General features: G+C 42.3%; 1 protein-coding gene across 6 annotated transcripts in view; it reads left to right on the plus strand.

Moving 5' to 3' along the window:
* Window positions 1-24,000, plus strand: part of adarb2 (adenosine deaminase RNA specific B2 (inactive)) — a 183,381-nt gene that overhangs the window by 143,696 nt on the left and 15,685 nt on the right. For all 6 annotated transcript variants that reach the window (XM_034573134.1, XM_034573135.1, XM_034573138.1 and 3 more), the window contains exons 4-7: window positions 6,867-6,981; window positions 18,368-18,536; window positions 21,176-21,327; window positions 23,472-23,640. In XM_034573134.1, the coding sequence (XP_034429025.1) occupies window positions 6,867-6,981; window positions 18,368-18,536; window positions 21,176-21,327; window positions 23,472-23,640 (605 nt within the window). The remainder of the gene's footprint in view (window positions 1-6,866; window positions 6,982-18,367; window positions 18,537-21,175; window positions 21,328-23,471; window positions 23,641-24,000) is intronic.

Genomic DNA, 24,000 nt, shown 5'->3' on the forward strand with positions numbered 1-24,000 from the left:
CATCCGTCCATTATCTTTACCGCTTATGCTTTAAGGATTGCAAAAGATGGGCTACACTCTGGATAGTTCCCCAGAGACAAACAGCTATTTAGAGTCTCTAATTAGCCTAAGCTGCATGTCTTTGGACTGTGGGAGGAAGCCGGAGCACCCGGACGTGGGGTAATCATGCAAACTTAAGGCTGAACAGGGATTCAAGCAAAGAACCATCTTGCTGTGAGGTCCCATCCACAGCTACACACACACATCCTTTTAAATGTTTCAAGATAAAAATCTAGGATTTTACTGCCAAAATGTTCAGGAAAAAAAACAGAAGTTCAGTTACAACAGTTCATATTGAGTGATAAAAGATGAATCATTAATGGAACAGAAGCCAGACAAGTTTTATATCATCATTCTCACCTGTGTTTAAACTGATCAGATATCCATTATAAAATCAGATGTATTTCAATCGTTCTTTTCCCTGACAGTAGCTGATGTAAGTGCACCTGTAGCTGTCATTATCACTGACAGATGATGGACCCTGTTCACGGACATTAAGACATAAAGATGCATATGTGTGAGCAATGCATTTACATCTTTTCAACATGTGGCACTTTCAGGTGTCGGTCTGTCTGTCTCAAAGGCTCCTGGTTGCATCCACACCTAATAGCTATCAGGTTTTAATGGGAGTCAAAGGCCAGTGGATCAGTTTTAGTGTGGCTCTCTGCTTTTACATCCAGGCTGATTGGGAAGTTGCTGCGATAAACGTCCCCTACTGCAGCTGCGGCATTTACAAAATAACTGCTGCTGCTTTCTCTGCCCTGAGGAGGCCCACGGGAATTGCTTAGTAAATTGGTCAGAACTAATGCAGGAATGACGCCAGGTGGGATGAGTAACACAAGCGCCACCGCAGCAGTTTTCACTGCGAGCACCTCCTACCTGAGACGTTTTCCAACTGCAGCTATACACCAGTTACCTGAAACTGGTTTATAAGGACCAAATTCTCAGATGCAGCTGCAGTGGAGTGGCGTTAACCTTGATGCTCATCCAGGAGGAAGCCGGCCAGCCTCACGCCGGCACCTCCCCTCGCTGTGCAGCGCGGATGTTCTGTCTGACGGAGGGAGCGTGATCCTTGGCCCCGTTTTTCTGCCACATTAGGCCCACACTGAAGGTGGCACTCGACTCCCCCACCGAGGAATGATGCTGCGCTGTATGTTGAGGAAAGATGATGAGGGAACAGTGAGAGTTGTGGATTGAAAATCACAGCCTAATTTGCCTTCATGTCATGTGATGTAGATTATGTTGTTTGCTCACTGCATCTGACAGGAGGATGAAATAACAGGCTCAGACTCGCTGTTCCTCCTGGCACATCACTGCCCTCTATCACAAACCAGCATGCAAGAGAAACGTGACAACAGAGGAGGAGGAGGGGAAATATGAAGAGGAGGCAGGATGGTTAAAGGGAAGGAGAAAGAATGAAAGGCAACAAGCGTGTGGGGAGTCGGACTTTAAAAGATGATAAGACAAAAGGTGCAAATACGAACGGACAGAGAGGTGAAGGAGGACAGGGAACAAAAGGAGAGGAGGAGGAGGCAGGATGGAGGAGGGAGGGACAAAGAGCTGGGCCGTTTGCCAGGGTCTATTCCACCTTTGCTCTCCAGGCCTTTCTGAGCTGGCCCCCTCTCTCACCTCGGTAATGTCATCAATGAAAAGGCCTTTAGGAGGGATGGAGGACTTGACTCCGGGTTGAGACTGTGACCGACACCAGCTGACGCTGCCAAGCCCAGCAGGATTCTGTTAGAATTAATTGGATGTCACTTTCAGGTACAAAGAACCAGGCTGTTTTTTTTTTCTTCCACATTTTTGTTCCTCATGCTCCAGTTGAGGGTAAGACTGAGTGATCTGAAAACAAGGCGGCTTATTTTTCTCCTTCCTCATCAAGAGGTTTACAGGATTTTACTTCTAAAGCACAAACCATTTATTAGTGATAGGGTTCTGTATTGTCACAAATGAGTCTGTCGCTTACTGTTTGGATAAATCAATTAATAGTTCAGTCTCTTAGAATAAAAGTAAGAAGATAATATGGAGGTGCAAGCGTGAAATGGGCTGAAGAAAAAAAGAAAAGAAATACTTGGGAGTCCAAGGTGACTTCTTCAGAGGACAGAGTTATTAAATTTAAAATGATATAAATCAGATAAAAGCAACAAAAAAAAAGAAGCCGCACCGGTGTCAGCGGAGGCCAGAGGAGTTTTCAGGTTTTCCATCCACCATTCTCATCTTCCTAATATACGCTTTTAAGGAAATTTCTTCAGATATGGTTCAAACGTTCACCAGGACACAAGGTAACTGATCAGAATTTAGTGATCAAAGGACAAAATGTATTTTGGACAACTGGCACAGCAATTATCATTAACATTTAATTATGATAAACTTTCAGACAAAAGTCTAATCGCATAAAATGGTGCTATTATGCATTATTGTGCAATCATCCTGTACCACTGCACTATACTTACTTTACTTTTTTCTTAACAAACAATATTTTTTCCGTGGTGGAGGGTGTATATTATGTACATATTTTGTATTATTACTCTGTCAACTTTATATATTTATTTTATATTTATATTCTCTAATCTACCTCATTCTGACCTGTCTCCTGTTGTAACAAGGGGATTTCCCAAGTGTGGGATCAATAAAATTTAATTTAATTTTATCTTATCTTGTCAGTTTATATTTAAGGTCAAAGGTCACCGTCATTGTTACAACATAATATTCTACTCAAGCTCTTCTTTTGACATTTTTCAACACCACCAGGATTTCCTTCAACTTGAAAGGTTGATGAGGTTGTAATTCTGGTAAAGTGACGGGTGACACACTCCACAGTTCTCCCTCTGTGCAAATGTGTCTTCAAAGTTGAAGTTAATAAAAACAGACAGCTGAACCACCATTTTAGCTTCAGATAAACGTTTTTGTCCCCCACCACTGAATGTGCATTTTGAATGAAAAGTATGAGCAGTAGGAATGATTACATCAATAAAAACTATTTTAATGTTGAAAAGCTGAACATGTCCTTTAACAGTTACAGCATGGACCCCTGTGGGCTAAACATCCATAATTAAACAGTCCTGTAACTATGGCCCAAATTTAGAAACTTGACTGTGTGATATCCTGGTGGAGTCGTACCTCTTTGACAAAAGGTTTTATAGCATCTACAAATAGTGAAAGAGTTTTCCTTTTCGCTGATGCATGTTAGGAACTACTATTATGAATGCCACAAAGAATTCCATCGTATAGAGGGATGCTCGGAGAGGGCATCCCAAGGCTAACGCCCTAGTTCCCCGTGTTAAAGAAAGTGAGATAAAAATCCTGGATCTGCTCCAAGTTTTAATGGGTTCTTCCTTCGGTCACGGCCCACCCATTCACAAGATTTCACGGAAATCGGTTCAGGGAAGACAGACAGACAGAAACACAGAGACCGTCGGCAATGAAAGTATGACCTCGTGGCAAAGGTAACTGTTAGCGTTGTTCAGACTGGAACAAAGTGTACAGTAAATGCATCTCATCGGGTTGTTTTAAACGTTTATTCTGTAATATCTTATAGTATCATTCACTTTTATTCTCATAATAATTTGTCAGTGTCTTTCTGACTTGAATTGACTCCTGAGTCTGGACACTGATGTGGAGAATGTACCCGACTGCTTTCTGTCTACTGCTTGACTTTTCACAACATTCTTTTCTGCTTCTCCAAAATAAAAAAAAACCTCCTGGCTGACACCAGTGTCTGAGCGACAATATGTGTGTGTGCATACATACACATGGGCAGACACAACACCACAAGCTGTGAGCACCTCCACCGCCAGCCCCAACTGTGAGAGCGCTCAACAGACTGACGAGGGCTCTAATGTGCAATATGCTCGCTAATTCAGCCGATCTCTCCTCCGTGTGTCTTTTTTTTTCACCCTTAATCTCTCTCCCTCCCTCTCTCTCTCTCTCTCTCTCTCTCTCTCTCTCTCTCTCTCTCTTTCCCTCCCTCTCTCTCTTTCCCTCCCTCTCTCTCACTCTCTCTCACTCTCTCTCTCTCTCTCTCTCTCTCCATTCGTCTGTCATGTGGCATCTGTGGATGTCCTCTTAGCTACCGGGGGCTCAATCTGTCCAAAAAGACCCACCCTGCTGCCACTCCGGTGCCATCTCCCAGTGATCCACTTATGTTCTACGGCTGGAGTGATGGCCGCTCTGAGACTAAGCCCTTAATTACCACTAGAGGAAAGAGCATTAAAGGTCGGGAGGGGTGCAGATGTGATCCATCAGCATCTGTTGAACAGTGTGAGGTACTGGATAACTGGGGAGACGTGTTGGCACAACTGAATAGATAAATGGCTAATAAACACAAATACTTACTACACTGCGTTTTATATTGTGAAAGAGCTGGCGGTAAATGGAACTTTGTGGCACTATGAAATAGCACAAGTATACGCTGTGTCTTCAAATGGCAAACTGTGAAGAAAAAATACATTTTCATTCACTTCGGGGAAACCGGAGAGAAAACATTTAGAGAAAGTGTTGACATAAAAGAACAGTGACAGTAGTTACATTACAGTTAAAGCCAAAAATGCTACAATGAAAAATCTTGGACACTTTTCTCATTCTTTACTTGAAGTGTTAATATCCATAAGAAGGTCTATGTGGTTTTGAAAAACCAAAAATCATCTGAGTGTAGTTTTACACCTCCTCTCTCACACTTCAGTCTGGAGCTGCAGCAAGAGATGGGAATTTAAAGTTGGTCTCTAAAGATGTTTTCAGATAAAGTCCGGAGAATTGGGTCCGGACTTTACCCGCAGTTTTCCTTTCACACGTGCTCAACGCAGCTGAGGTTCTCTGCACAGACTCATTCATAACAGCAACAAATCCTCCGCATTATTCATGCAGAGGCAGGAAGTGACGTATTCATTCCACTGCAGAGATCACGTGATTTTGTTGACATCAACACAGACACCGGTTTCAGCTCTTATCGCCACAAACTCTCTAGACATTTTCGTTGGTGTCTTCTAGTCGGGATATATTTGTTTTTTATTTGTGTTTTTTGGGGGGGTTTTGCACCATCAAACCCCCCCCCCCACACACACACACACACTCGTTCGCGATGAAAACAGCGGGGGATCCCCTGCTGTGTTCCCACATTGGATTCTCCTGACTTGCTGCTGACTTTATACTAGTGTGGGGGGGGGCAGACAGAGAAAGTCTGCAGATAATCCGGAGGCTCTCACTCTGACACTGGAGTTCACACATTCACCTCCTCTCCAGAGTTCAGTGCATGTCTGAAAGCAGCTCAAGTCTCTCTGCTGATTGGTTGTTTACTGAGAGACACACGCCAGGCCAATCACAGGTTAGGGACTGTAGCCTGCTAATGTAGCTTTGTTAAAAATCACCCACAAATGTCAGTCAGTATTGAAATAAACCAAACACAGGGTCGGATTCAGACTAAAATGTCCTGGTGTATGAGAAAAAAAGTGACTTTAGTCGGTGTTGTCTACTATTTCTATCCCTATGAGGACTGTGTAGTGATATATGACCTGATATTCAACACACTTTTCTTTCTTGTAGTTTGTTAAGTGACAGAATGACCACTTAGTTTTGTGTTTTTATTATTATTAATGCAATATTATGTGATATTAATTTGTACTGTGGGTATCGGTGGACTGTGCTAGGGGTGTCGCTCAGGGTGGTTTCACAAAACTAAGGATGTTCCGATGGTTCGTCTTCAGGTACAGTTTCTGAATACAAGCTGTGTGCATTTCTCTGTGGATACAGTTTTTTGTTACTTTCACTGTGTAAATATACTGGAGCACCCAGAAAAAAGGACATCTCACTTGCAATATGACATCTTTAAATTTACTCTGGAGGTTTGTTCGTTTTTTACAGTAAGTTAAACCTCATGGTCGAATCATGTCAGTGGAAACTTTTCAGTAGTAGTTCATCAATAAATTCAGGGTTAAATAGGAAACTGTTTCTCCACAGTGTAATCTAATCTGAATCATACATTATTATCTTTCCTTCTTTGTTGTGTCCATCTTTTCATAGTAAACAAGTCAGTTCTTCACTGTGTTGGCAAATTGTTTCAACAATTCACTGTAAAGGGAAAAGATAAGGAGTAGATTAGTCAAATTAAGTCAGTTTCAACCCTTTGCCATTCATTACAGCATTATTTACCAATAGTTCTCTCTCATGCATTTATGAATGTTGTTAAACTTCAATGGTTTTATCATCCACACATTATCAAGATCAGATACCACCTGCCTCATTTCCTGTTTCTCGGTTCCCCTTTAAGTGATGAGACTGTTAACTCTGACTCCACTGTATGTGTCCTCTACAGATGCTTCAGCCTTCATTATGTTGAATGATAGTAGGACAGTGGGAGTTTTACACTGGGTGAAACAGAAGGGGTCTAATTTCCTTCTACACCATAACTATAAAGTGTTTCCCATAGGCAGCGAGTGCAGATTAAAAATCCTCCTCAATAGATGAATACTTTCTAAAAACAGTCATGGCTTTAAGCTATTTTGATTTAGTCATAACTCATTCAATATTTGATGATAGTACACGGCAGGTAATATTTCTGAGAGCATGTCATCACTAAACCTTATTCTTTGTTTTAGTCAAGCTAAAGTGTATGTACTCAACAAAATGAATTATAATATTGAAAACCAAATAGAAATGATGTATAGGGAACATCCGAGTGATTTTTAAACAGGTAAGTTAACCTTCGGGTCATTCGCCCAAAACCTCTCATTGTAACCTGAGCAGATCAGACCAAACCGCAAAATACAAACTTGTGAAGTCAGCCTCCACAGATTGTGTCTCTAAAAAATTAAGGGCGCAATTGTGTTTTGCAGGATTTTGCCGATTCAATATTCCACTTGGTGAGGGAGAAGTACCGGTCGCTGGTGGGCGGCTGCAGTCCTGCGCACGCACGACACAAATCCCTGGCAGGCATCGTAATGACCCAAGGTATGGCAAATTTCATTGACTTTTATATATGACTTTGAATTATTGAAGTGGTGCAATATAGAGAGAGGGAGGGAGGGAGGTAAAAAAAAAAATAGAGAGACAGAGGGGGGGACGAGAAATGGGTAGGAATCCTAGATTGAGAGAGAAACGATAAACTGAGGGTGGGAAGAGAAAGCGAGTTTCCTCTCCGTGCTGTAGCTCATGCAGGGGAGTATATCTTCCTGATGAATTATTGACTATTCAGAGTCTCTGAGGAGAATGAGACATGGTTGTGAGTGTCACTCATCCCCACTGCATGCTGGACTCGCTGTGCTCAGGCTGCTTTGACAGGAGTTCCAGATGCCACAGAGGGAATCTTAACTAGATCAGCTTAAAACTTAATCTGAAACCCGACTGAGTGACACGCTGGAGGAACGACGATGAGGAGGAGGAGGAGGAGGAGGAAGAAGCTTTTCTCCGGTGCTCTCCTGCCGCATGAAACAATGAGTTATTACCAAACATTCATCTTTCATGCTTTCATTTATCTTTCATGTGTGGTGTTTGTTGCACATTACGTCAGGGCCTCCCACACATACACAAGTCCACACTCAAAGCACACAATGCGGCCCGTGTAGAATGTGCAAACCCCAACACACACACTCCCCTTCTCTCTTACCACAATATACTGATACGGTGCAGGAGTGCAGCTTGTCTCTATGTCTTCAATGTGCCGCAAATATAAAAGTCAAAATAAAAGTATTTAAATCAAAATGTAAAACTTGCCAACTTAACTGAGCTGCAACAGTGAGTCCCTGCAAAGTTGGCAGGCATCAGGAATCATGGGATAATATCCAAAGTGTAACAAGCACTGAGTCACCTGTCTGAACCAATCTGTAGAGCTCCAAGTTGGTCTCTTCGGCATACACAGCAGAAGTTCGGTGAGTACAGAAAGTTTCCATGGCAGTGTACAGGAGCTCTGCTAAGTCAAATATACAGGTTTGTACAAGTTTGTAGTACTAAGCAGACTCAGCAGCGAGCACACAAACAGAAGGGTTAACATGCATCAGTCAGTTCCCAGTGAGTTTGTGACACTATTGAAGGTCCTAATGCTTAAATGTAACACGTGGCTATTTCCTGGACGAAAACTGATATTTGACCTTTCAAGGGTCAGGTTGTGTTCCTGTCCATTGTCAGCTGGCATTAGCGCCAGCCACCACGTGACCAAAGGATAAAGAAATAGAGCTAACTTGAATAAACTCAGAAATACTAATACAAATTATTTGGAAGTTCATTTTTGGCAAGTAATAGTTAGCTATTAGTTGTCATTAGCCAGTGATGTTTTAGACTGAAGTGTGTGTTGTGTTGCTTCCTAAGTTGAAGTAACTGAAGCAGACAAGTCGGTTTGCTTTGTGGGCACCATGCCAGTGATGCCACATGCTGTTAAGCTTAACTTATTGTTAGCTGGCTGATGTTTGTTGATGGTGATAGCTGTAGACGGTTGGTTGGTTGGTTGGCTGGTTGGTTGGCTGGTTGCTTGGTTGGTTGGCTGGTTGGCTGGTTGGCTGGTTGGTTGGCTGGTTGGTTGGCTGGCTGGTTGGCTGGCTGGTTGGTTGCTTGGTTGCTTGGTTGGTTGGTTGGTTGGTTGGCTGGTTGGTTGGCTGGTTGCTTGGTTGGCTGGTTGGTTGGTTGGTTGGCTGGTTGGCTGGTTGGTTGGCTGGTTGGTTGGCTGGCTGGTTGGCTGGCTGGTTGGTTGCTTGGTTGGTTGGCTGGTTGGCTGGTTGGTTGGCTGGTTGCTTGGTTGGCTGGTTGGTTGGTTGGTTGGTTGGTTGGTTGGCTGGCTGGCTGGTTGGCTGGTTGGTTGGTTGGTTGGTTGGTTGGTTGGTTGGTTGGTTGGCTGGTTGGTTGGTTGGTTGGTTGGTTGGTTGGTTGGTTGGTTGGCTGACACGAAAGCTGACAGTGATGCAACATGCTGGTAGATGGTTTTTCATGTTAGCAGCTTGTTTTTGATGGCTGTGTTGATGGTGCCATGCACCCAATATTGCAAAGCTACTCCTGCCCCCTCAGACTGACACACAGCATGTTGTTGAAACCATTATCTTTTCTCTTAGATTAAACAGATCAAAGACGTAATCCATGCATGTGAAAGGTTGCCAACACCAGACTGGCTGCTAATTTAGTGGTTGTTTGTAAGATTAGTAGAGATGATGGACTGAGTGGACCATGACGAGGCTTATCAAGCCATTTGTCTGTGTGAAGCATAACGTAATCATCAAAATCCCATGAAATGGAACCATATTGTAAGTGAAAAGCTTCAGCAGCAATATAGAATAGAAACACATACATGATAATGAGGCCTGCACTTTGTGGGAAAGACATAACATAAAACTGACCATATAAAACAAGTGTAGTGTTGAGACACACACACACACACGCACACACACACACACACATGGAGGAGTCTTATCTGCCTGTGTGGCTGCAGGCTGTGGGGCTGCAGGGGTCAGTGAGGAGGGATTGGTATCTCGGCAGTCTTTGGAGTGCTGCAGCTCATCAGTTTAGACTTCAGTGAGACCAGCGCTCATCCTGACCTAATCCAATCCCTCTCCTCTCCCCTGCCTCCCAGTAATTGCTTCTGTTTGTTTATTAATAGCACGCGTTATCTTCAAAGATCCAGATGTGGGGCTGCCAAGTGTTCGCAGTGAGGCGGCGGGGGTGTGGTGGCCAGTGTCGGTGCAGTCAGACAACGGAACTTGACAGGGACACTGGGGAGTCCTGTTCTCTCCCCCCCCCCACCACACCCACCCACCAACTCTGTCCCTTTCCTTCTGTCTTTCTCTGTGTGTCTCATGCCTCAGCTCTTGCCTCACGAATATTAATCAGGGTCCGTCTTTGAACCGTAGGCAGACAGCAGAAAAACCCCAATCCGCCCAAACCCCTCCACCCACCGAGACAGTTGTGCCCCATCCTGAGGGGGATTAGCCTCGCCACCAGCCTGAGAGTTTTGCGAGGCGCACGGCAAAGTAAACCACCAGCACACATCGTCAAATATTGTGAAAACTCTCATTTGAATTGATCTGAGATAGCACTGGGTGTCTGGAGATGGTAAACAATGTTCAGATGTGCTCAGAGACATGAAAAATCAGGAACATCCACATGAAACATCGGCCCACCCCTCCTTTATTCCTTCCTTTTTTTTTTACTTGTTTGTCAGATGGGACCAGAGAACCTCCTTCTGAGGCGTTTTATTGGGACTCTGAGTGGGAGGAAATACCACAGGGACTCACAAAGAAAGAGACGAGAGCAAAGGGTTTCAAACGAGTTGATTACAAATGGCGGTTAAGCTATGGTTCTTAGTCTGCATATCCATTTTTCAAATAGGGATTCTTCTCTTCTCTTTATCTGTTCTTCCGGCTGCTGCGAATTTTAACGTTCAGTAATCACATCCGGCAACAAAACAGCTTGCTGAGAGGCGCAAAAAAAAAAGAAAAAAATTAGCAGAGATGTGCCCAGAGTGTGTTGCAGCGGAGAGAGATTTGAGAGCTTCAGCAGCGTTTCACAAAGAAACCCTTATATGTCAGAGCAGTTGCCTGTTAAAGCTAATAAAGATTCAACAGGGTGAATTCTCTATTCTTGCCAAGATGTGTTTTCTCTCTCCGTCTCCCTCTCTCTCTCTCGCGCGCTCTGGCTCTCTGTGAGTGCTGAGCATTTTCAGAGATCTTCTGTGATTCAAACGACACACGCTGGCTGACATTCAGCGTAATCGTCCAACATCATCTTGTGATGAAAACCCACATGAAAGATAGGATTTGTGCAGCTCAACCTAAATGGCATATAAATGAGTTTACTAAAAGTTGACCTTCAGAGCACATTCTGCTTTGGAAGAAAACGTTTGAATGTCTGCTTTATGGCGCTCGGAGATAATGGGAGGCTTATTAGGAAACATTTCCCCCCCCTGTTGTATAACCAATGAGAATAAAGGGATTGTGATAATAGCTCTGTAGCGTCTCTTCATTGCAGTGTGTGATAATGGATCAGGGTAAAGTTCATGGTCATGTCATTTATATGGGTCTTTTTTTTTTTGTTCGACACTCCCTGTGGTTCCTCACGATTATTTCAAATTAGTCTCAGCAACTATTGTTGTCACTTTTACCTTGTAGATATCTGCATTGTACCAGATACTGGTTGTGGATTTATTCACTGGTAGTTGGCACTGACCGAGTCTACCAGGACTGGCTGGAGCCTGTTTATGTCTCCACATCAGCAACAGGTTGTCCATCCGTCCCATTTGTGATCTCACAAAACATGGTTTTTTTTGCCATAAAGAAATAATGCGCTAAACGTGATGCATTTTTTAACAAATGTCTAACGGATGAAATAGGATAAAATGAAAATAAAGTAGTGGCATTTCATATACAAAATGTCAAAGGTCAACTTCATTTAACATCATAAACGCTTTTCTGGAAATTATTCACTCTATATTATTATTATTAGTATGGATGCAATCATTGCTGCTGTTATTGTGAATAACATAAAGTATCACTACTATTTTCATTATAACAGCCAGTCTGGCAGAACTTAAATATAACAGTTACACAGCTGTTCTCACACTGTCTCCCCCCCCCCTCTCTCCTCGCGCCTCTCGTTGACATCATCACTTATTCCACCATATTTTAGTTTTCCCAGGAGGAGACCATCTGAAGTCAAAACATGGATGTAGGTTTGCTCTCTTGAGTTAACATCCTCAACGACTGGCTCCCAGTCGGCTGCAGCGCTGTGTAACATAGTGTGACGCAGCCTCAATGGTGAGGCCATTTTCCTCAACATTCAGACAGAGAACCAGCAAGTGCAGGACACGTGTTGTGTGGTAGGGGCCGTGCACCGTTACGCAGAAACGCAGTGGTGGCACAGACTGTTTATTAAAGCTTTTTTTGATAAACATGCTGACTTGCTTCATGACGTAAAAAAAAACTGATGCAACTGTTTCAGAAAAAGTATTTCCCTCAGGTTTTACTTGACACATGAGGTCGTAATGTCCTTCTTGGCTCTATTTTCATGACTAAGTGCCACAGGAAACACTCCATGGTGCACAGTGCTGGTGTGCAGGGCATAGTGTTGTGGCACAGTAGGAAGCAGGGGGACATTAGAAGGAACCAAATTGAGTCATAAGTGCTGATATAATAAAATTACCTTACTTCGTTTGTTTAAAAAAGAAAAATATGACTGAAGCAGTTTGGACTGGATCTGCTACGAAACCTTCTCCCCAGAGGAAACCAGAATCCTCATGGCTGAATATAAAGTAGCGTTAAACAAATTAAACTGGCCAATTTAGCCTTGAAAAGCCTGATAATGTTAAATTATAGGGTTTTTAAAGATGAGTGCAATTTTGTCACGCGTTTGACCTCTTGGGGGGGGGGGGGGGGGGGGGGGGCGATGCTGCCTGCGCTAATTCCAGTTAATTCTTGACGGGAAAATTGCACCCCCGTGCTCGATTGTTACCACACACCCTACTTCACTTTTCACTCCAACCAGGCTCAGGAAAAAGTCGCCCATGTAGTGTCGAGAGTGTTGAGTGAATAAAATACCTGTGTGCATCGGGTGGAACAAGTTACATGTGCAGTCACAGAGTGTCTTTACCTCCTGAGTCGCCATAGAGAACGGTAAATACATGCCTAGTCCCTTTAGTCTTAACACGCCCCACACCCACACATTCCTCGGACACTTCCACACAGGGATGGACTGGGAGCCACCTCCCGATTCCTCCCAGTGGCCAGTCCGACTATGCTTCCATATGCGGACAGGACGAACCCACAAAGGGATTTGAACCACCAACCTCCTGAGCCACAGCTAGGGTTTGGTATCATTTGGGTTTTTGCCGATACTGGTGCTAAATCAATACTTTTAAAATGGTACAGGTGCCTAGATGGTGCCACAGCCAATACAGTATTTGTTTTTAAAGGGATAAAACAGTTTTTTTGAATGCTAAGGTAAATTTGAACTCAACTGTTAACAGGTGTACTTAATTTAAATATACACATGTGTGCAAAACAACATAACAAAATAAATAAAACCTAACCTACTTTGATAAATAAACACCAAATCAAACAGTTTCAGTGCTTAATACAGCAAAATAGTCCAAACTCATCAATAGTTGTCTCTTGATCGTCGGGGCCGGAGACGCCCTCAGTGCCGGTGGGTGTGCTCAACATGTCATCACACAAGAATCAAACATGGAGCATCCATCCCTCTGCTTTCAAATGTATCCCATCATCGTCACGTGCTTCTTTAGGTTTTTCGTATTCCTCCTGTACACGGTGTTGGAATCCATTCACATACAGCCAAACCTCGACCATTTAGCTTTCGGCTTTCTGTTGTCGTGTCGACCCGAGTTTGAGGTAGAGTTAAGTGTAATGTTAACTATCGGCACATGAGCTGATGTTTATGTTGCCTGTAAGCAGGGCAACTATTTCACCACAGAGCTCAGGCACCGGAATGATGCACCGAAATCTGAGTTGTGATTCGGTCGCGTAGGCACCGGCCTTGATTGGCACCAGATTCCGGTACCCAATCCCCATAGTGAGACCGTGTGTGCTTTGTCTTCCAGTTAAAGACCACTGACAGTATTGGGCACAGAGCAGTTGCCGGGGTGAGCAGTCGCAGGGCTCACTTTGTGATGTACATGATTTTTGACAGTGCCGTTATCCCAGGCTGTGACATCTTTGAATCAGCGGTGATCAACAGATGTATCTGTGTATGAAGAGCGCCTCAGGCCTTCGACTCCACTCTACCTTGTTCCTTTTGACCCTCTCTTTTTGTGTTTCTGTGATGCAGCTGATTATTCCTGGTTTAAAAACAGCACAGCGCCTCTGGCTCTCCACCCGCTCTCTTTCACTCATCTCTTGTCCTCCGCTCCTCTCTCCTGCAAACTGAAGGCAACCTCGGTGCCAATTTCATGGCAGGCTAGCGAGCAGCGCAGCAGAAATTATCCACTGCAAAATTGATCTAAACAATCGCAAAGTGGAACGGCACGGAAAGGCAGGAGAATGAAATTGGGAGAGTCTGTTACCTTTTTGAACTTGCCTTATCGTGGAGGAGGAATTGGGGTGTACTGCTTACAGGGAATGCCAATTGTTGAACTCATGATATAGAGATTTTTATGCCACTATACAGTCATAAATATTAAATGTTGTCTGTGCAGCGGTAGGTTCAGACTGTATTTTTTTTCTCTGCTAACCCTAGATGAAAGCTTCTATATAGTATTGATTGGAAAAATGATGTTACTGTTTATATTAAATGATTGGATATTTGATTAATGCAGTACATACTGATGTACTTATATCATCACAATCTGTTTATACAAAATACATATATTATAAGTATTACAGATTTTCACAATACTGCGATGGATGGTAAAACACTCAAATGCATACATTTATATGGCTGTAGGATTTCTCTCCATATGAACCATTATTATTTTATATCAGCGGGGGCTTAAATCATTTACAACCGTTTTTTAAATTTATCATCCTGAATTGCTTCTTCTGGTTTTTATTTGACTTTTGACTTGCCATTCTGAAAAAAAAAAAAGAATGGCATGTAAGTCGATTTTAATCAGAATTAAGTATATATTACTTTGTGGTTACACAGAACAAGCAGCAGATTTTAGAAAATAACATTTCAAAGAGCTTTTAAAAAAAGGATAACAGTAGATAAGTGAAAATCGACATAAAGATGCGACCGTGTGAATTGAAATTGTTTCAGTTTGTGTCCATATGCTGGGACACATTTATTTATCAGCTACCAAACATACAGAGAGGAGCAGGAGGAGGAGGAGGAGGAGGAGGAGGAGAGAGAGATTGTAGGGGAAGGACAGAAAGAACCAGAGAGTCTGGTGAGTTCAGAGTCTGAGCGGAACAAAAACACAGACACTTCATTTACCCCTGGAATTCAAACAACTTTCATATCCAGATTGTCTGTAGATGTAATTTTAACCAATCACATTAACACCTGGTATTAATATGTGTCTCCAGTGTCCAGCTCATGTCACATCCTCTTCATGTCTTCATGTCTTCATGGGACACAAAAAACAAAAAAGACAAGAAAAAAGATAGTAGAAGATTGTAGCTTATAGATAGATGTTGTATGTGGATTGAGCTCAATGCTGTCACAATGTGTCCTTGACCTCCAGAGGTGGTTTGAACAATCAAATCACAATCTGTCTTCAATGCACGTTACACCTGTATTTACCAAACTCTGTCCAATTGTATACAAATCACCCAAAACACATTTTAATGCAGGTGTAGATGGGAAAAGAGGCCAGATAAAAAATGGACCCTCGGCAAAACTTACCCGACTCTGGATAAACAGTTAATCGACACCACACTCCGCTCCATTCAGCATTTTTGCCTCTTTTAGCTCATTGTTTTTGTGTTTTTTTTCAGGCAGACAAGTTGACTGGTTCACTCTCATCACTCTCATAGCGTCCCAGACATGTGCTTTCAGAGAAAAGGCTCTGAAAACCCACCAAGGGTTAAACTGAGCCTCATCCATCATCTGCCCAGAAACAAGACTCCAAATTATTGTTGATGTTGCCTAATATAGTATCTGCTGGAAGTGTGGATAAGCTGTTTGTTTGATAGAGACTGAGAGATTAAATTCTCAGAAAAACAAATATCGGTTAGTGCAGGTTTAAGGACAGAAGCGTGATGCATTCCCTTGAGAAAAAATGTTTTGCCCTGTTTTTCTGGATAAGTAAATTTCTGCTGTTTTCTTTATTTTAATTAATTCAGAACACAAACACTTTTTTTCTGAATTAAAGTAAAACCAACAAAATGATTTGTCCACGAATGACCACGCCGACATGTAAAAATAATCTCAATCTACTGATAAAAATGTTTTTTTCTGTCCTAGAATATAAGGTTTGATAATCCAAATAGCACAGGACATATATCTCACTTCATACCATCAACTATTTGAAGTTTTTCTCTGTAGTTTTTTGAGAAAAAGTTGAATTTGTTCCATCTTACCTCAGACTTTCCTTTCTTCATCTATATGCTCTTTTCCCCCCACACATTCCACCCTCCCTCAGCTTTTTCCTCCCCTGCCCTCCTCCCCTTGTCAGGACTCCACCGCCACAGTGCCATCTGGGCCGAGGCAGATAAAAGCTCCTGTGCGGGGCCGGTGGCGCCCGCGGGTCTGCCAGGAGCCAGCGAAGCCTGACTTTCAGAGGCGATGGGAGAGATTTGTGGCAGCCTAGGAAGGAATGGCATGCCGTTAACGTGCTGATCCAAACACCCCCAACCCCTGTCTATCTGTCAGTCAGCCGGGCCTCGCACACGGCCGGGTGCTGGCCTGAATCCTCGCTGAGAAAAGAGAAAGTCGAGGCGAGGCAGGGATGACGTGTGATCTGCGATCTCTCCTCTTGTTTCACCAGTCACAGTAGAAATGTCTCCCACCGTATGAGTTATCTGCAACTCTCCAGGTTCTGATTGTCACGGAGGCAATAGCTGACAATTAACCATGAAATTAATGATTAAGCATGTGTGCTACACGGTGTACTGCTTTTGTTAGGGACACATGCTTGCAGTAGTAGAAAATATCGAATTATATTTATATTATTTATATACTTTACTTGAGTATTTCCATTTTATGCTGTTTCATGCTTCTAATCTGCTACATTTCAGAGGGAACTATTATCATCTCTACACTGCATAAAAAAAGAATCACTAAACTTATCAAATTGTTGTGTCAGATGGTTTAATTGTTACCAAAGAGACATTTCTCATCTGGTTTAAGTATTCACTTATTATTCAAATAATCAAATAATGTGTATACGATATAATATGATTTAAAAAAATGCAAAGATCAGACAAAAGTTCCATAAACAATTTTTAAAAAATCTGATCGTTATTTGTTCCTCTTTCTTAATAAATTAATAAATACAAATTTGGAGGGGCCTGACTCCTCGGTTGGGAACCACAGGACTAAACTATCTAACTGTATCTGCCGTAGTGGTTCTGATAGTCTCCTTGAATGTGGAGAGTCTGGTTCTCTGTGCTGTTTTTATGCTGTTATTATAATTTTATGTTAAATATCTTTGATTATGTCATCAAGTATATCATCCACAAAGACATAAGACATTTGCTCCTCAGAGGATGAATGATCAGAATCTGGTCATGCAAAGGGGTTTGCAGGTGGGTGGGACAAGGACAGCTCAGGCGGTTGTATGTCCATGATTGGTCGATTGCAGCATCTGACCACATAGTCAGAGAGAACCTGTTGAGCTTGGGTTTCAGAGTAAATAATGGAGAAGGGGTTTCCTCCTTCCTTTGCTGGCTTTAGACTCAGGCCACTCCAGTGTGCCGCTGAATGTGAAGCTTCTTGATGTGGGTGTAGTGTCGGCCTGGTTTATATTCATGGGTGATCTGGTTAATTCTGGATGGTGTGATAGCGGCCTCTGAGAGAGACCCACATTCACGGTACTCCAAGAACAGTGGTTATGGAAATAACCCAGTAACCAGAGATTTCCCTTTTCATTCTCTTTTCCTTTGGATTTTTTTTTTACTGTTTGAGATGTGACCAACCTCAGTCTGTCGCCTGATGAAAATTCTTGACATGGCAAGATATCGGATTATACAATATAATTGTATTACTACTTTCCCAGGCCAAACTGTGAAAGTTAAGCAGTCAAAATGTGCACAGTTTGGGAGCTGTAATGCACCCTGGGAGTCCCTTTTCCCAGAATTCTGTATTTATTTCTGGAAAAGGGCTTGAGAAAACTTTTTAGGAATATTTTCAAAAATATTAAGCTATGATATAGATATTGTGGTTAGCTAACACTGTTGCCTCACAGCAATAAGGTTCCTGGTTCGAATCCCGGTTTGATTAGTGTCTTGCTGTGTGGAGCTTGAATGTACTCCATGTGTTTGCATGGGTTTTCTCTGGGTATTCCAGCTCCTCCCACAGTCCAAAGACATGCAAATTGGGGTTAGGTTAACTGCAGACTCTCAATTGTATGTAGATGTGGATGCGAGAGTGAATGGCTGTTTGTCTCTGTATGTTGGTCCTACGATACTCTGGAGACTTGTCCAGGGTGTCGCTTCTCGATTAATGCTGTGATTGGCTCCAGCTCCCCCAACAGCCCTCAAAGGATAAGCGGTGTAGACAATTGATGGATGGAAGGATTAAGCTATGACACCTCTGTTCCATTCACTTATTGATTCAGCATAAAAACATAAATTACAAACAGAAAAACAACAGCTACATCTATAATCTGAGCACCCTAATGTTTCCCACTTTACTGACATGCTATTAAACACTGACGGTTGCTATTAAGCTCCTGCATTGAGGAATCAATGCAGTCAATGGAACCGATGACAGGAACATTTGTCTTTGTGTATGTGTTCAACAGGACTGGACCTGAGGCACGCCCAGGTGGTGGCCTTATCCACGGGCACCAAGTGCATCAACGGCGAGTATCTGAGTGACCAGGGGCAGGTGGTCAATGACTGTCACGCCGAAGTCACGGCCCGAAGAGCGCTGCTACGCTTCCTCTACTCTCAACTTGAACTCTTCTTGAGGTAATAGCTTTATCTTCAGCGGTATATTTAAGACACACAGGCAGTTTTAATGGTGCTGTACTTTGACTTTCTGCAGCCCTGATGCCTCTGTGGTATTAAGGCCCTGAAATAGCCAGATTACACTCAGAAGAAGTAGTCGATCGATAGGCTGGAAAGCCGGCACATTGCCTCCATTTGATGTTCTTTGCTGATCATGTGTACATGATCCATGTACACGGGTTGGTTTATGCCATATAGATCATAAACCCCAACTTATTTCTAAAAAACCAAATGTTACTTAATTTAGCTAGTAATGAATATAAAGGTAATCATAATGCGTAAAAACATCCCCTTTCATTTGAATGGATTATAATTACTGATGTATAAACTTCTAAACAGCATTTTGGTGTTTTCATTTTTAACAGTTTGAACTCATTTTAGAGGATGGTCATATTCTATCCAGTAATTATACATTGGAGAAAATAGTACAATTTAAATAAAGGAGCAGACAAATGGGAGTAAGGAACAAGTATCTCAATTAATACTGAGGTAAAAGTACTTACTTAATATTCCTCCAGTGAATATGTATAAGTCCAAGTTACACTGTAGCAGCCATTGCGCCGTAAGCCTTTTAGTTCACAAGCTGCCTCCAATGGTCTTCAGTATGCACTGCATCACATTATGCATCACAGTGTGCTTAATAACATGAAACATCTTGTTTGTTGTGACCTCCCGCTGCAGTGCCAAAGAACAATCCCGATAATAGGCCTCATGCAAACCGCCATGCTTTGTCCACCGGAGACTTTTCAAAAACCAACGAGCCATACGTGTGCTGTTCTCTCCAGCTAACCAAGCGTACCATCACCAAAACAGATCCGTTCAGCTCAGCCTCTCAGTGGCATATTCGTTTTTAGCACTTTTTTAACTACTTTCTGTTCACATAGACTGTCCCAAAGATAATTTTTTTTACGGGCATCAGGGGACAGTCGCGATGAGTTCTGACTCCTTACCACCTCCAGTGCACAAGCATTTATTTTGTTTTTGAGCTCCCCCCCCCGAGGAACCCTATAGCGACGCTGATTCATCAGATAAGCGGCTAGAAGTCGAGATTGTTGAATGTCATATTTGCATACGCAGCACTGACTTTTTGTCTTAGCACAATGCTGGGTGGCAGGTACGGAGACTTTGCAGCTGAGTAAAACGGCTAATGGGGAAGATAAGTCATAATGAAATGACCACACAAAAGGCCAGAACTGCCATATTTACACTGAGTGAAAGGACACGGGAGACAGAGGAGAGGTTGTGTAAAGAGTGCAGCCGTGCTTTGCATCGTGATGCATACTTTAAATATATTGTGGATGAACTTGTGCATGTGAGTGATGAAGCTCATATTCCCGCATGCAGCACAAACAATGACCCAGTTTTGAAGAGTTTTAAGTTCGATTATGTGTCACCTAGTTTGCCATATTGCAAGTTTTCAGTATTAATGGATGGAAAAACAACTTTGCTAATCTCCAGATGTAGCTGTCTTAAACATTTGACTGGAGCCTTTTATTTGATCTCTAATTCTTATCTTAATGTGAATTTGCGCCGGTGCCGCTGCAAACCGTGCTGCTCCTTAAATTATTGTTAATTCCCTTAGTTAGTTTTAGATTTACTCTTAGTCTCGAGATAAAGAAAAATCCATGTTCATTTATAGTCATAGTCACAGTTTGTATTTTATTACGTTTTCAGAGGATAAAAAATGAGAATTGAGCGAATAAATGTGTCTTAATTAAAAGTTATGTAATGTATCTGACTGGACTACTGACTTTTCATCGATGTTAAAGACTCACCTCCAAGCAATGTCCCATAGTCGTGAGATGCTAACACATAATGTAGGATTTTTTTTTTAATATGGCTTTAAAAGTATTTAACACTATTAACATCTTAACAGAAGTCATCTTATTCTGAGTGGTTCATCTTCAGGTTTGTGGTGGGGGCTTCTCTCCTGACAAAACGACACGCGCGCTTTTTCCTCTGCAGTGTTATTTTTAAAGTGGGTGCAAATGTCGCCTGATCAAAGCGCCGCCGTTGATGTCATGTTCATTTCCCACCTCTGTGCGTTCCAAGCTCCTGCAGCCAGAGTGGGAGAAGTGTTTGTGGAGTTTGTCATTGTTTGATTTAGTCTCTTCAGGAATGAAAATGTAGAGGACTTTCATTAAAAAAGGATATTTTAAAATGGTTTTTGGTTTTCATTTGTTGTCAACAATATATGTTTATGATAGTTATCAATATTTATTAATAAGATTGACAAGATTTTGTCAACATCTTGTCTCAGTCATGTGAAATTTCTCTTTCTGTCATGTTTGTTTTATTTTAATCACTATTTTAGCTCAGCCAGTTCTTCATTTGTCTCTATGTTGACATAAATACAAAGCATGTTTCGAGGAGTGGGTTAAACGCCCTCCCCCTGTCTCCCCTGAGACATTAGGACAGCCTGAGTAATGTCCAGGAGTCCATCTGATGGCAGGAGAATGGGGCCGTGGTCGGAGCGAGGGCCGGTGTCCATCTCTCTCGAAATCTATTTCCCGTGTTGTGATGAATGGTGCTACTTTTTCTCATCCGTCTCTCTTGTTCTTGTTGTGTTTTTTTTCCTCCTCCCTCCTTCACTCCTGAAGTAAAAGGCCAGAGGACTGGGAGGAGTCGATATTCGTGCGGCACAAGGAGTGCGGCTTCAGGTTGAGGGACGACGTCCACTTCCACATGTACATCAGCACGTCACCGTGTGGCGACGGGCGACTCAACTCGCCCTATGAAATCTCCACTGACTGTAAGATACCCGTTGGGTTAACAACACTGAAAATATAAAGATTAGACTATTTTACTACACACAAACATACATTGGTATTTCGTTTCATCTGCCATTGCCCTGATTCAGCCTCTAAAATCATTTCCTCTGAAGAAGCTGGCATCTTTTTCATGTCCCACACCTTCTCTGGCCTCTTTCAGCCACGCTGTGACATTTAATCGCTTACACACTTAAATTAAATTCTACGTTCGTTTAGATTCCTCAGCATTTTTTCTGGTTGCCTCTGAGTTCAGACGAGTAATCTGGGACGGCTGTTTCCATACGTAGAATGCATACGTTCTCTCTCCATCTGTCATCGCAGATTGAAGCTCGGAGAGCATGTATGTACACAGCTCAGTACATGCTGGGATTTTCATGAAACCAGCGGAGAGAGGCAGAAAAGACGATGGCGTCAGATCAGAGGAGCCTTTGAACTTGACGTTTTGTGTCATTAAACCTTTTTAAATGTTCAGCAGTGCACTCTCGGAGATTAGAAAAATGACTTAGTACCTTCTGCTGGAATATTTCTGAGCTGCAAGTCAGGGGGGGGGGGGCTTAATTTTTTTTACACATTTTTTTCACAGCCACAGAGGAAAAACTGGAAAGGAAGGAGAGTTTCTCCTTCAGTAAAAGAGGTTATGGGATAAAAACAACGATTATCTATCTACATCTTCTGTTTGAATTAGGGTTGGGTGGTAAAACAATATCATATATCATATTATAGAAATGTAAATTCCATCAATAGCAATCCAACAAATGTTAAATATTTAGCCTATTGATATGTTGATAGGTTTAACACATAATTGATCTACCTCCGTTTTGTGCAGTGTCTGTTCTGTTTGCCTCTAGAATTATTCCTTCAGTCATTAGTGAGTCCTCCTTTAACAGTTCTACAATATACTGTCACTTTTTATTGTTTGTGTGCAGAGCTTTTTAAAAACAGTCTACGGTGCAGAGTGAAGTTAGAAAACTTTGTGTTCATCCTACCTGGTTTATCTGCAATATAGTCAGTGTTATTATTATTAAATGTATCATGCGTTCAAATAACAGCAACACAACACATTTCCTCTGGCCATTAAGAATACACATGCCAAGTGTGAAGCCAATACGATGAACACTTTGTGAGATATGCGTTCCACATACAGACCCTGTCCTCCGCTCATGAAGAAGAGTTTAAAACCTAATAATAACATAGAGACATTTATTGTTCTAATTATGTATATCAACTGATGTGAAAATATTTATCTTGATATGTATTTTGGTTGGTTTGAGTTTGAGAGATTTTTTTTTTTACCGTGCAGAGTGCTAGTGAAGACTGCATCTTTTAATCAATCATCAGTGTGTAGAGGTCACGCTGCCCTGAACACCCACGTGAAACCACAGGAAAGTGGTTTGAATGGATCAGGGACCTGTGCTCTTGCTGACGCTGTTAACTAAGCGTGGGTTGTTGTGTTGTTTGTTAAGTGATACTTTATTATATCTCTCCTACTGTAAAGTGTCCAAAGTGTCTCGGTTCCGGGGAATGACTCGTCCTTCCTCCCAAACCGCCGACTGTTCCAGCAGCAATCCAATCGAACGCTTGTTCCATTAACAACCAGGCAGGCGACGGTCCCAGAATACATCTAATTCCCTAAAAGAGCCCATTAACCTCATTTAAACTTCTTGCTTTGGAAGGAGCTGCAGTATTTGTTGTCTGCTGCAGATTAATGGTTTGGTGAAAGCTGCTTGAAGCTGTATGAATGAATTTTCTCATTCACCGGACAGATGATAAACCAGAATATATTGTTGTCACCTCATTAGAATAATTATTAATAATAATAATGATAATATTGTGCTGCATGTCAACTTTTATACTGTTTCAGTTTCCATGCAGCTAGTTACACCAATAATTAGGAGCTGAGAACATCCATAATTATTAGAGGCTGCAACAATTCATGGCTATATTGTGTAATATTGGAGTCTCCACTTTCTTTGTATTGAAGGCTAATTGACTTTGTATTATTTAGAAATGACACATTACATTATTTGCTCATTAAACTGGGTATCCAGCAAAAGTAAATGGAATAAGGAATGACCTAGTGACCTGAAATGTGGTTGTGTGTGTGTGTGTGTTGTGCGTCTGACAGTACACAGCAGCAGACACCTCATGAGGAAGCACCGAAACCACCTGCGGACCAAAATCGAGTCCGGGGAGGGAACGGTGCCGGTGCGATGTCGGGGGCCGGTGCAGACGTGGGACGGCGTCTTACAGGGCGAGCAGCTCATCACCATGTCCTGCACCGACAAGATCACCAGGTCAGTGCTGTCAGATGATGACTCCAAATGGATTTAAAGCGTCCACACATTCTTGGGTTTCATGTGCAAGATGGCACGTTGGCATGTTGGGGATATTTTGGCTTCATATCTGGATAGTGGCAGGAAGTGGAGACGCGTCGTTCATCTTCATTCACAGTCTGTGATCTTGGGTTTCTCGTTTTCATTTGCAGTCCTGCCCATACTGCCCATTGCACTTCTCATGACGTGGACTGTATTGATATTGTTGTGAAGGTGGACACATGATACCTGAACATAAACCCTGATGAGCACATCTGTGGGAGAAAACAGGGGAAGGATGGATGGAAGAGTTTAACTTTATGGGAAGATTATCTTCTATAT

The sequence above is a fragment of the Hippoglossus hippoglossus genome, chromosome 20 (genome assembly GCF_009819705.1).
Source record: "Hippoglossus hippoglossus isolate fHipHip1 chromosome 20, fHipHip1.pri, whole genome shotgun sequence".
Classification (NCBI taxonomy): Eukaryota; Metazoa; Chordata; class Actinopteri; order Pleuronectiformes; family Pleuronectidae; genus Hippoglossus; species Hippoglossus hippoglossus.